The sequence below is a fragment of the Cheilinus undulatus genome, linkage group 6 (assembly GCF_018320785.1).
Source record: "Cheilinus undulatus linkage group 6, ASM1832078v1, whole genome shotgun sequence".
Taxonomy (NCBI): Eukaryota; Metazoa; Chordata; class Actinopteri; order Labriformes; family Labridae; genus Cheilinus; species Cheilinus undulatus.
Genome location: NC_054870.1, coordinates 47,290,898 through 47,304,951, shown reverse-complemented (window position 1 = coordinate 47,304,951; position 14,054 = coordinate 47,290,898). Strand labels below are relative to the sequence as shown.

Sequence of the window (14,054 nt, the reverse complement as noted above, 5' to 3'; positions counted from 1 at the left end):
AAAAGGGTGTGCACACTTATGCAACCACATTATCTCAGTTGTTTATTTTTACTTCACCTCCCTGAAAGATTTCTGTTTGTTTTTCAATTGCGTTGTACAGGTTATAGGTCACATTAAAGGTGGAAAGAGTTGTGAAATTATTTATCTTGATGTAATTTTTTACATGACAAAAACCTGGCATTTAAACAGGGGTGTGTAGACTTTTTATTTCCACTGTATATTGCCCAGACTAGAGCCCTGCACTGGAGCCCTAGGCCCGAGGGCCGGGCTTCGGGCCAATGATTATATCATTACCTCGGACATGGGCCGGGCTCGGGCTCTTTTGTTTTAAACCTGCCAATTAGAGCAATGTGTTTGAAATATCCATGTCAAATTTTTTGATAAGGGACCCTGCCCCTTGGGAAACAGCCGATTCATCGATTAATCAGGAAAACAGTCATCCGATCCATCAATTAATCAGGGAAATAATCATCCGATTCATCAATTGATCAGGGAAATAATCATCCGATTCATCAATTGATCAGGGAAATAATCATCCAATTCGTCGATGATTGAAATCAGCGTTTGTTGCAGCCCTAGTGCATAGTGTAGTAAATTAAAGATGTGGTAGAATACTAAAATGAAAAGTTTGATTTGAAGAGCATTTAAATGTACAGTTTGAGTCAGAGTAAGACAAGACAAACTGTGTGTAAGCATTGACAGCCTCTTCAATACAAGAGGAGTTAGTTTAAATATTTCTGAATAGACCTGAATGCTTCCCAATTATGACTTTCAGCCGTCTGAAGGACATATTTTCCACTCATATATTTTTTTCCAAAATTAAAAACAACTAAAATCTCGTCTCATCTCTTGTGAGATAAGCATCTCGTCACACCCCTAAGAGGAAGGTGTTTTTTAAATTGAAAATTTGTGTTAATTTTGTGATTTATTTAGTCTATATCTATCCCTATCAATCAATCAATCAATACATCAATCAATTGTTGTAAAGCACCAATTCATATCCTAAGTCCTCTCAAACACCTTACAAAGAGGGCAGGTCTAGACCATACTAGGGCTGAACTATTGGTGAAAATAATGTAATTGGGATTTTTTCCCCAATATTGCGATTGCAATTTGATATGCGATTAATTTTAGGTTCATCATCTTATACATTTTTCAATAAATGCAAGCAATAAAATTGTATATTATAACCTTCACAATATTATATAGAATATACTAGGGCAAAACAATTTAAAACAAACAGCTAATTGGGATGTTTTTTGGCTCATATTGCAAATTTGTTATCAATTGCTATATTGAAGGGATGATCATTTTTACGTCATCTTATTTAAAAAATAAGTAAAACAGGAATATATCTATACCCTATTCTAAAGACCAGTGGTAATCATTAATAATATAATAATAATAAAAACTAAACTCTATTATAATAACTGCTCCAGGCCTGATCCCTGTAATCTCTGCAGTGTTTTATCCTTCGTATTCTTCCTGTTGATTCTAACTACTTTTCTTTCTTTTGACCTTTTAAAATCTGTTCTTGTTCTTATCTTGTTATATTCTTTTCACTTTGTAAAGCACTCCATAACCTAGTTTTGATAAGTGCTATATAAATAATTATATTTTAGAGTTTTTCTTGTGCTTCATAACACTTAAAAGGCTGATTTTCTTTGTTATACCCTTGACCAGACGCCTTTTCCTTATTTTGTCATCTTTTCTCCTGCCTAATAAAAACAATCAGCTACACCTCACTTTTTTTAATGACATGAGCTCACCCAGTCAGGATATTTAACACAATCTCTATCATATTGCTTTATGTGTTATATAAAAGGCCCTTTCTGTGTTAAACTAAATGTGTATTTCTGGAAAAGTACTATCTTATGAGTTATATTTAAAAATGTGAACATGCTTGGACATTCAGTACTTAAGTGTAGCTTCCAGCATGAACATTGTCAGTGGTGCCCAGCAGGCTGACTGCCGTCTGCAAGCTATTTGTGGCTATTATGTGTCTATAAAAGGAAATCAGCAGGGTGATACACACCAACAGTTATACACTTTGAACTCAGGAGATAGGCCGGGAAGTGAGCATCTTGTTTTCAGGGCTGCTTTCATCAACAATTGACATCTTGAGTGAAGTTCAGTGGGAGTCTGCACTCATCAATGCCTCCGGATGGAGAGTCATTTGAAGCAGAGATGGATGAACTGAATACGAGTCTGGGGAAGGTAAGAGGGCTTTGAAATAGATGTTTCTTTCTTGGCAGTTTGTACCAGTTTCACATCATCTGTATGGATTTGTAGCAGTCAGGCTACAGTAATACCTCTGACCTGCCTTTACTCTCTGCCGATCTTAGGGCACTTCAGCTCTCTCTAAGTCACACTAGAAAACATCAAGTTTGAGTTTTAGCAGTTTAAACTTTTAACTCTGCTGTTGTTCCCCCTACCAGCCGCTAGCCACCTTTCAGGCTTTCACACATAAACACTTTGACATTGTATACTCTCAGCACAGCTACTTGATATGCTTCTTGTTATGTCCTGTCAGTCTAGCATTAGTAAAAGCTAACAAGCTGCTTTGGAATTAAATAAAATGTACAGCAGGAATGCTACAAATCGTGAGATAGAATGCAAAAACAGCTCAGTAATGTTAACAAAGCTTTAAAAATGTATGTATATGGACACAGACAAGATAGAATAAACCTTTATGATGCATGTCACATTCAGCAGAAATGGTGAATAATTCAGAGGTGTTGCATCAACATAAAGCCATACAGTATTGCTTTTCTTCTCAGACTATTGAATCATTGATTCCAGTGTGAGCTTATTCTAGATTTTCTTGTCCTTGCACTGGAGGCATTTGTTTATTATCAGGAGAGATAACTCGTGCTCAGTAGCAGCTGGCAGGGAGCTATATTTGCACACCCTATCTGCTGAGGAGGGAGGGGCTGTGTTTTTGTCTGTAATTAAACTCTTTGCTCCGTGGCACACCCAAGTGTTTATGCTTTTACTGTGGGACAACGTGAACCGCTCAAATATACACTTAAGCATCAGCGGAGCGGGGTGGTTTTCAGATTGACAGCAGAGACTGAGCTCTTATGTGGCAATGAAATGAGTGAATATGTGATGACTAATGTTAAACAGCAGAAAAAAGACAGCACCAATTAACTTTTTTTTTTATAATCGCTTTGGTGTTCAGGGGTGGGAAGTTTGCAGTGAGAAGTCTGAAGGTTGGGATGTAAACACAAACTTTTAGGGATGAGGTTACATCATTGTTTGTCTCCTCTGCTCTCCTTCTGTCCGCCACAGATGCTAATGTAAACACGCATATCTGAATGAGATGCTAAAGGGGCGCAATAAAACTTATTTGCAGCCCAGTGAATAAAACAGTTTGTGGTGTTGGAGTACAGAGCAGAGAGACACCCATAAGTCAGAAAGCAGCAGTTCAGTCAGGAACACTTTGTCAAGAAACACATGATTTTGTGTCACAAATATTATCTTTATTAGCAGGTATTAATGAACACTTATGCTGTTATTTATGTTTGACGGTGTGGCTTTCCTGGGAACCCCCTGCCCTTCCAGAAGTCCACCTGGAAAGCATCACGCAGGAAAGGGTTCACATTCCTGCTGTTCCTGCCAATAAGGAAAGCATAAGACCGGGAGAGAAGCAGCAAAAACTCTCAGAGCAGAGCAGGCATCAGTGACAACAGAATGGCATCGATGACGTCAGAAGCAGAAAGGAGGAGGAGCTGGGGTGGAGGAGGGTTGCAAGAGCGTCTTGCAGAGAGCGTGACAGAGCACAGCATGGCAAGAGCAGTTTAAATATAAGGCATATATGAGAGCGATAGCGTGCTTAGAGCAAATCAGCTGGCCGTCAGCTGATGAGGGCTGATGTGAGATCAGCTGATCTACAACGCTTGACCTCATGGCCTATAGGGCTGGGTATTGTTAAGAACCTCACGATTCAATTCGATTTCGATTCTTTAGGTTGCAATTCGATTCGATATTGATTCGATATTGATTTAAATGCTACAATGTCGATTCAGTAAAAAGTAGAAATACACAAATAACCTGTTGACATTTTTTTAATAATTATTTTCATGCCCATGTGAACATATTTGGCAAGTCACCTCATATTTTTGAGCATTAAAACATCTGAAAATAAAAATTTGCACAATAATAACTTATTTGTGCATATGGAGTACAAAAGTAAAAAACATGACAGCTCTGTATAAACACTGAAAAAGTAAAGTGCATGTAATCGTAAAAAATATTTCTGTCCTCTTGGAATTTGTGACAAACCTCACATGACATGGTTATGGTTGGTTGTTGTTTGGTTGAGTGTGGCCTCCGTCCATACAACGCAAATCACACGCACGGCGACCCCCACTGGCCAGGAGGTGAATCGATTCAGAGGATTTGCTGAATCGATATTGAATTGGGGGAGGAAATATTGCGATGCATTGATTTTTTTACCCACCCCTAATGGCCTACCTGAACTTTTTAAATCAAATCCTGCTCCTTCTTGCTCGTTTGTGTAGAGGTGTCCAAGTGTTTCTACATTTTTTTACGGGCTTAACTGCTGTGAAACAATCAGAAAATAATGTCTTATTTCTCTGTTTGTTAGTTGCTAGTGGGCTCCTTCCCTCCATATTCTTGGAGATGGCTTTGGGTCGAAAATATAACCCTTTATGTTATCTTTTCATATCTTTGGTACTATCTAGTTAAGTTGAAGGTAAAGGAAATGGATGTATCTCATGATGGCCTATTATAACATCATAAATCAAAGCTTTGATAGTTTAATCTGCTTTTGTAGGTCACATAGAGGCATCAGCTTTCATATTAATCTTTCATAACCATCTGTAAGCTTTAAATGGCATGAAATTGAACTTTTTGGGGCATATATTTCAATTCACAGACAAAAAACAGGCCACTTGTAAAAAAAATGTAATCTGCAGTGGAAAACATAGAAGTGTGAACTTTCTTACCCTGCCTTTTCTCCGAGTTATTTCATATCTTCATCTGCCAGACAGAGATATCTGACATCTTTTCTCAGCCATCTTTGTCCCACCCAATCAATCTAATCACATTATAGGGACACAAGAGAAACTATTATGGTACATTATGTCATGATTTATTGTTGTAAGGGAAATTTGCCCTAGATTGAAAGATGCAAACAGATTAAAGCATTATAACTCTTTGGCATGTTTCCTTTAAGTATATTTGTCACTTTGGTGGTAGGTCAGCGTTACAAATGTCCCTTTAAAGATCCCCTCACAGGGTGGTCCAGTCAGGAAATGATTTAGTGCTGCTTGTATTCGTTCTTTGGGACAAGTCCGACATGCTTGAAGGAAAGACTGAGTGGGAGCACGCACACGGACAGGCGACATGTAACACGGTGAACCACTGCTGGCTGGAAATGTGATCTATGAGGACGGCATGACCTCGGCAACACACGAACGCAATTACACATTCAAGAGGGCTCTGACAGGCAAGTAGGAAACGCTGGCTTTTACATTTCACAGGGTCAACTTACTCTGCTTTGACTACAGAGGACATGCAAACAGGGAGGTTGCATAAGAGCTTAAACACATAAACAAGTTTATTAGATGATAAACGGTTATTTTAGCTGTGGTATTTGTCCCGTGTCTTTAAATAAAGCTGATTACAGATATCTTTGTATGTGTCGTATAAATATCACAGCCTTTACAAGTGGATGTGAACCTCTTCAGGCTAAGGATCTATAGGTGTCCTGTGACAAGGGTGACATGGCTGTAAGAGAAAGTAATGAGAGGCCTGTTGCTTCAGCTCTGTATAAGTTCAATCTAAAGTTTGATGTAGAGACCAGGCTGAAGCCAAAGCTGAAAGTTTGTTACTTAAGCTGCATCATTGTTTGGCTGCACCAGATAGATAAGGCTCATTTTTACTAAACATACAAACTATTCTAAATATTGACGCAGATATGATGTTTTAACTTCAGGTGACCAATCAGTGAGAGGATTTTTCTGAATGCAGTGTCTGTTAGAGTAGTAGCTCTTTCACAACAATGAATGCAAAGTGCTGAATAGCCGCATGATTTCTGTAATTAACACCCTTAATCTAAAGCTATTGTGAAATCACAGTGAAAATACCTACTGTATGTTTAAATGGTCAATATTTCTTTAGTCACATTAAAATCTTGGGGGTTCCAAATACACTACTGATGATGACGTGCCAGCAGAAGACGAAGCTGTTCTTTAATGTAAAAATGGGCTAACATGTAAGAAATTGATCTCTGTTTAGTCTTAAAAACATGGACAGTAGCAGACGCCAATGACAAGCTCATGTATTAATAAAGTACAATGACTGATACACAGGTTTAATGGGTCAAAAAGTTCTTCTCTGGACTGAGATCCAGTTTAATCAAATCTGATGTCAAGCTGAGTGAATTAATCCCCTGTTATAATTTTGAGACTTGTTTTGGGGAATCAGGTTAGAGTAACTGACTCTGACTGTGTTGTAAAAAAACAAAAAACTAAAGCTGGCATTAATGCATTAACTGTAATTAATTAAGGTCCATAATTGGCACATTATTTCTTTTAGTTACAATTAATCACATGCTTAGTTGTCCCTTTCAGCACATATTGGTTAAGCCACTGCAACCACAGTAATGTAAAATAAGTCCACCACTGCTCTTTAATGTCTCATTTCAATTTAAAAGACATGACATAAACACGTAGCTTTAGCTGTCTCTGGGAAATGAACCTATTAAAAAAGAGACTAATGCTGTAATACCGTTGTATTGAACATTAACAGTTTTTAGTGTCTTTCTCCTTTAATATACTCCCCTTCTGCAGCAACACATTACTGGACAGGGGCGTAGCTAGGGATTTTGGGCCCCAAGAAAAGAAATAAAATAAGGACCCCCTGAGCCAACCAGCCAAACAAAAAAATGTGCATTGTTTCATAAATATCTATGCATTTTAATGTTTACGGTAATTTGGAAATGGCTCTGGCGACCACTTGAACCATGTGGTTTAATCCCCTGTCTTAGCCATATCTTGTACAGCAAATGAACTTTTCTCTGATGTTCTCTGTAAATAAACTGAAGGCTAAGAGACACAAGCCTGCTGTTAATTGCCAGAGGAGGAATGCAGGAAAACCATCAGACATGTGTTGTTAGAAAGGATGATAAAATAACCCCAAAAGGTAAAACAGTCCGCTTTTGACATGCTATTCATGCATGAACTCGCAGTTCTCCCGTGATCTCTTCCTGATGATCAGGACTGTGGGCCGCGGCACGGCGCTCTAGACTCGCTTCCAGTGGGCGAGGTCACTCGCCTTTCGGTCGGAGCAAACCCGCGGCGCTATGGTGCGCGGTGCGCACGCTGTATATTGAAATTCGGGGTAAGACCAGTAACGTAAAACGGTCTTATCTTCTGTATCTGATGTGTGTCTTGTTTCCAGGCTCACCTTAACACTGAGAGGTGTCACAAAAAAACTCACTTCCCTCCTGTTCTAACTGCTATAAATTATTATCAGAAGATTCAAATAACATAAAAGAAAAGAAGCCATTATTTCTTTGTAGAGCCAAAGGAAACGCTTCTGATAAACCGGCATGATAATATCTGATAAATATTGACGTGTCTGACAGACAATCAGCACCTGCAGGGTGCGGACAGCACCGTTTCACATCTGTGACCTCGTAGTGCAAAAGGGGGAATTATTCTGTTTATCCAAACAGCTGGTCTGCTAAAACTAAGCTTTCTATCAGATGACTGTTCATGTTAATGTACAGGTTTATAGTCTGATCACAGAGGACTCTCAGTCTCACTTGTCTTCATGTCTTTTCATTGATAAATCCATTCAGAAAGTGCCCTGAGTTGACTAGTTTCTTTGTTCTGTTGTGACTTTGTATCTATGGCCCGTCCTATTTACTGGAGTACTGAAGAATGTTTAAGCTACGTTCCCTAAGGACGTTCTGGGATTGGAATGACTATTCCAGTTGTTAGTCAAGCCCTCAAGCATCTCTAGGGGAAAGAAATTGCTGTTTTAGTGAAACTTTTCTATTTTGGTCACAAAACGTATGAAATTATAAATTAGTAGTTTTATTAATTATTGTTGTTGGCAATGGTATAAGCGCGTTAATGGAGGAGAGGACAGTTCAGGCCTCCACGTGGTCCCTTACGTATCCGCATTATCCACATTAGGATGGTGTAGTTCCCGTCTTGTAGCCTGTTTGAGAGTGAACACTGTTTCCTCTTTGGCGTTGTGGTGGAGTGAGCGTATGTTATACAGTGGAAAGGGGATGGTGGCAAGCTTAAGCAAAAGGTGCAAAAATTTGTAATTTTATAGAAATTCTGTACATATTTATGATTTTGTTACAGCACCAGTTTCAAACCAGTACATCCAAGAAGTCTTCTTAGAAATATCAAGGACAATCGTAGCAACGGTGTGGTGTGTAAATCAACACAGACACACAAACATGCCACCAGTTACAGTTATATGAATGTAAGCTATTTTGAATTTTACTTGCTGATAATGCAGCTGTCACATTGTGGCATCACATTTGAGAAAACTGTAATAATAATAATAATAATAATAACAATAAACTGTGAAGTCAACTTTCACAACTGTCTGTTCTTATCCAGTGGAGTAGAAGAAGACATTCTCTCATAAATTGTAGCACTCAACATAAATGTACTCCCTCCCTGGGGGGTTACGAGTCTAAATCTGGCAGCATGACTCTCTTGCATAACTTCCTGTCTCCGTCTTATCCTCTTTGGAATAAATAATGAGCCACAAAGGTCAAAGAAACCGGTCTCAACATGAACAACTTTTCTGTCAGCTTTGTCAGAACAATGTAAGGATGCTGCGTCAAGGTGCATGTCTGGTTTTTCATGCTGGAGTACGGACAGCTCTCACATCAGACATTCACGGCAGCTGTTAACCTTTATCAAAGCAGGAGAAAACACAGAAGACAGCAGGTGGTAGAAAAATGATCTTAAACCTGATTTGATAGAGATGAAACAGACTAATGTACTTTGAAAATAAATAAAAATGAAGTTCCTTCAGCCTTCAGTAGAAAACTGGTCAATTATGATTAACACTGAATCAGATTTTCTTCTCTGTACTTCTAAGTTCTGTTTTCATCATGTAAACCTCAAAGATCAAAAGTGTTTCTCTACTTTATTCTGCTCCTTGAGCTCTTGTTCACGTTGATCTGATGCCGTTATACAATACAGGGTTCTTTTAATAGAAATCAAATGAATTATTTCTTTTATACTGACAGGGACAAGATATTCTGAAACCTTCGGTCTTTGAAACAGGATAAAAAGACATCACAAATTAAAAACAGAACCTTTTTTGTCCTTACTTTCGTGACTGACAAGCCAACTTCAGAAAACATGTGATTTTCTTAAGATATTCAGCAGACACAGAATTACAGGAAGCAGAGTGGCAAAAGTGGCTATCAACCTTTTCTTTCATAGGGAAATATGAAATGTGACAAATTATACATCAATTTTCACCTGATAAAGATATCAAACATTTCTAATTGAGGTGGTTGAGCGCTCTACATTGCTTGCCAAGCTTAGTTATGACTTTTTATAATGTAGAGCCTGGGTGTTCAGTGTTGATAAAACGAGGTTAGAGCTTAGTGAATCTCAAGGTCAGGGAATGGGCAGGTAATTTAATCAGAGTAAATCAGGGAGAAAAGAAAGCAAAAGCCTAATTCTAGTTTCGGATGAGGGTGCACAGGGACAAATATCTGCTTTGGAAAAATGACAAAAAGCTCAAGCTGCAGAGGTTCAAAATCCAACATATGGGTTGTATTTTGTGGCATAAATAAACAAGCAGGTGTCTTCCTGAACAGACAGGGGATTTAAATGGTGGATAAAAAGAAGTAGTGTAGCGATCCAGTGCTACAGTGCATTCAAAATGGAATTAGCAAAACAATATCATAAAATGTCCCATTATGCTGCACATTTAGAGCTGTCAAACAATACATTTCTACTTTATGTATTTACAGTGTCTAAAAAGTATTCACCGCATTGGATGTTTTACCCTCCTATTAATTTTATTAAACAATCATGGTCAATATAATATGGCTTTTTTTAGCCAAGAAAAATTACAAAAAAAAAAAAAAAACAAACAAAAAAAAACGCTCCCTAATGTCAAAGTGAAAAAAAGATTTCTACAAAGTAACGTCAATTAAATGAAAATATATAAGGTAAAATAAGTGACCGCATAAATATTCACACCCTTTCAAGTGTCTGATTTCAACAGAGGTCCAGTCAACTGGTGCTAGTAGTCTCAAAATAAGTGAAATGGGGATCACCTGAGTGCAGCAAATATGTGTCAAGTGACTGTTGTATAAAGAAACCTGTGTCTGGAAGGTCCAGTCACTGGTTAATCTGTATTCCTGGCTACCATAACACCATGTAGACAAAAGAACACTTCAAGTAACTCAGAGAAAAGGTTATTAAAAAGTGCAAGTCAAGGGTAAATACAGAACTTGAAGAGCACTCGGAGAGCGCAGACATCCGCCATTGGCCCTATCTCCCAATAGTAAAGAATCCTTTAAAAATTCCTGGATTCAGACGGTGATCCGGATCACCCCTAAAATCTAATCAGTTCTTCCTTATTTCTGCCATTTCCTTAAAATTTCATCAAAATCTGTCCATAACTTTTCGAGTTATGTTGCTAACAAACTAAAAAACAAACAAACTAACAAACCCAGCTGATCACATAACCTCCGTTGCAGAGAAAAAAATAGGAAGGATTATGGCACATGTGTAAATCTGCCTAGATCAGGCCATCCTCACAAACTTGAGTGACCATGCAAGAAGAGACTAGTGAGAGAGTTACAAGCTTCAGAGAGTTACAAGTGTTGTCCACGTTCTTCACCAGTCAAAGCTTTATTGGAGAGTGGCAAAGAGAAAGCCACTATTGAGGAAAACTCAGATTAAATCTGGACTAGAGTTCACCAAAAGGCATGTGATAGACTTCAAGGTTAAGTTTGAAGAAAGTTCTTCAGTGTGATGAGACCAAAATGTCACTTTGTGGTCATCAGAGAAGACGCCAAACACTGCACATCACAACAAACATACCATCTCCTCTGTGAAGCACAGTGGTGGCAGCATCGTGCTGCTGGGATGCTTTCTGGCAGTCAGCCATGGAAGGCTTGTAAGGGTGAATATTTTAGCAGTCACTTATTTTACATTACATATTTTATTTAATTGACTGATTACTTTGTAGAAATCTGTTTGCACTTTGGCATTAAAGAGTTATTTTTGCAAAATTATTTTGTCAAAAAGCCAGAATATATTGACCATGATTGATTTATTAAATCAATAAAAGGGTTAAACATCCAATGGGGAAATACTTTTTATAGACACTGTAAATCTGTTATTGTTTCATTTTGGATTTTTGAACTGTCTTAAACCATTTTGAATTTTGAGTTGCACAAGTCTCTCTTCTTTTTTTTTCAATTTATTTTTGGGCATTTTCGTGCCTTTTTTAGATAGAGGAGGATAGTGGATAGACTGGGAAACAGGGAAGAGAGTTGGGAGACACATACAGTAAAGGGCCACAGGCCGGATATGAACCGGGGCTGCCTGCATATATGGTGCGTGCCTTAAACAACTTGTCCATCTGTGCGCCCCGCACAACTCTCTTTGAAGTCGGACTGGCTTTCACCCTGATTGTGGGTTGGTTTTCATGCAGTGTACAGCGGGACACAATGGCTAACTGCTGCTCCTGACTTGCTGAATGGATTCAGCGTATGTTGTATATTTTTCTCAAATGACTGCACACATTCCCACACTGAGAGCAGAATCACGAGCAGAATACCAAATATCTTTTTCCCTTTTGTAAACTGGACATTTTTAAAGTAAAGTGAGACATTAAGGGGCAGTGGTTGGCTTATTTTTTATCACTGTGGCTGCAGGGAGATGCTTCAGTGGCTTAAACAAAGTGTGATGAAAGGGAAAATAAAGCTTGAATCAATGTGTTAAGAAAAGTTCATGCACAAATATGCAACAAACATGATGTGTGACTTGACACCCTACCTCCTGACTCTGATAACTGTGTGGCCAAACTAAATATTTCCACCTACGAGAGATGGACCGTTCAGCTCCGACCCTCTGATCTGCTCACTCATAATTTTGAATGAAGCAGTCTTTCAAACATAACTGCTCTCTGTTAGAACATGTAACTGAACAGTGAAGCAGGATTTTTGCTTAATGGATGAATTCCATGTTATGAGGAGGAAAGCTGTTAAAGGTGGCCTTCCTGGTTAACACTGCAAGCAATCCCAGAATGCTTTGAGAAGCTCACTAGGACTAAGCACTTCTAACAAAGGCAATTAAGTAAAAAGGAGGTTGGCGGAGCTGAACATAAACCTTCATGCCATCTTTTGTTACTGTTTAGATTTTGAAAGCCCTCAGTGGAAGGAACTCACATAGTACATAGTTGAAATATTTATTGTTTGCTTTTTAAAATTCAGGTCCAGTAATCACCTGACATCCCAGCTGCAACTGAACAGTGCTGTTCTGCTTAAAAATAAGATCAACTGCATATATAACACTTTAAATTGGAATACATCCAGGCTGATATAGAGGAGGAAAAGTTGAGATATTCAGTTGCACTCAAAAGACCATACAATAGAACACTGTTCAGTGTATTTTCCCTGAAATGGGTGCAGTATTTGCATTGATATAGGACATGCATGCAATTATTACGCCTAATTAAATAGCGCCAGCAGGAGCCACATGTGTCATTTTAATGATAAAAATATTTCATCTTAAATTGGAGTTCTGAGATTCGTCTCTCTGTAAACACCCTGGTTATCAGTTTGTTTTGTAGCATCTGGCTTATCTTATTCAACATTAAGCTGCCACACATAATTACCACGACAAGGCGGGTATGTGAAGTGAAAGTGTGAGCTAAAGGGGAAAAAGACCCTAATATGGTAATTTTCTCACAGTGTCTAAACAAACAAGAAAAGGACGTGTGATCCATTTTTAATAGAGTCTCAAGTATGTGCTGAAAACTCCCCAGTGATTGCTTGAAGAAATTCCCTTCGGCTTGTTTGTCCTCATGACCTCACAAAACCAGCTCAATTTCTTTTCCTGCGGTGTGCATAAATGAGAAATGTACACCCACACTTTAAAGTGTTGTTGAACCCACATAACAACGGGCAGTGTTACCGCTGGTAATGAATGGAAGCCCTTTACTGCTTGTAATTACAGACAGCAGATGAAGTGGCTCAAGACATTTCTTCAATACATTAGGCTGGCAATCTTTTAAATTTACAAAAGCAATTCAAGCCCAGTAATTAGAAAAATAATTTTAGAAAATCCAAATTTTACCGCTATAATTTCTCTAAGATAACAATTTAGGGGAGCTGTTGCTCTCTCTTACATATTGGACCACTTTTGCAAAAAAAAAAAAAAAAAAAAAAAAAACAGTCAAATCACATAATTATAGAGTACTTAATTATAAAGCAGCAGCTGACAAAAGGGCTGTGCTGTGCACAAAAAAACAATACACGAGAAGCATAACAATTAGACAAACTCGCAGCAGAAACGTGCAAATCCTCTTCTATGTACATTTAAAGACCCTGTAAAATGAAAAAAAAATCTTTATTTAGGTTTGTTGCAAGACAGACCACTGTGTTATGAACCCCCAGTTCAAATTTCAGTCAAATAAAACATTGCTGACTTAATAAAATTAAGCTTTAAATCATGAAAAATGAGGCAGCACAATATGCTCTAGGGTGCTGTGGGCGTGTCTGTTGAATGAGCTGAAGCCACGCCCACTCACAAGAAACAGGATCTTCTCAGATTTAGGGCATATTCACACCAGAGCTGTGTGGTTCGCTTTAAATGAACTCTGGTCTGTTTTCCCAGATAGTCCGGTTCTTTTGTAGTGGTATAAAAGCTTTTGGTATGTGGTGGTATGAATACTTTTGAAAGCCACTGTATATGTGTTGTAAAGCATTGCAATGGCTTTTTACATTTTAGTTTGTAGTAGAGTGAAAATAATCTTATCTTGATTTTATTTGATTTTATTTTTTTGGTGATTTT

At 38.1% G+C, this 14,054-nt stretch overlaps 1 protein-coding gene across 3 annotated transcripts in view; it reads left to right on the top strand.

The window, feature by feature from the left end:
- The first annotated feature begins 1,988 nt into the window (after window positions 1-1,988).
- Window positions 1,989-14,054, top strand: part of LOC121510971 (muscular LMNA-interacting protein) — a 77,199-nt gene continuing 65,133 nt past the window's right edge. Inside the window, exon 1 of one of the 3 annotated variants that reach the window (XM_041789404.1) lies at window positions 1,989-2,217. In XM_041789404.1, coding sequence (XP_041645338.1) covers window positions 2,155-2,217 — 63 coding nt within the window. In that variant the 5' untranslated portion in view covers window positions 1,989-2,154. The remainder of the gene's footprint in view (window positions 2,218-14,054) is intronic. The other 2 variants (XM_041789403.1, XM_041789402.1) reach the window with 2 other exon arrangements.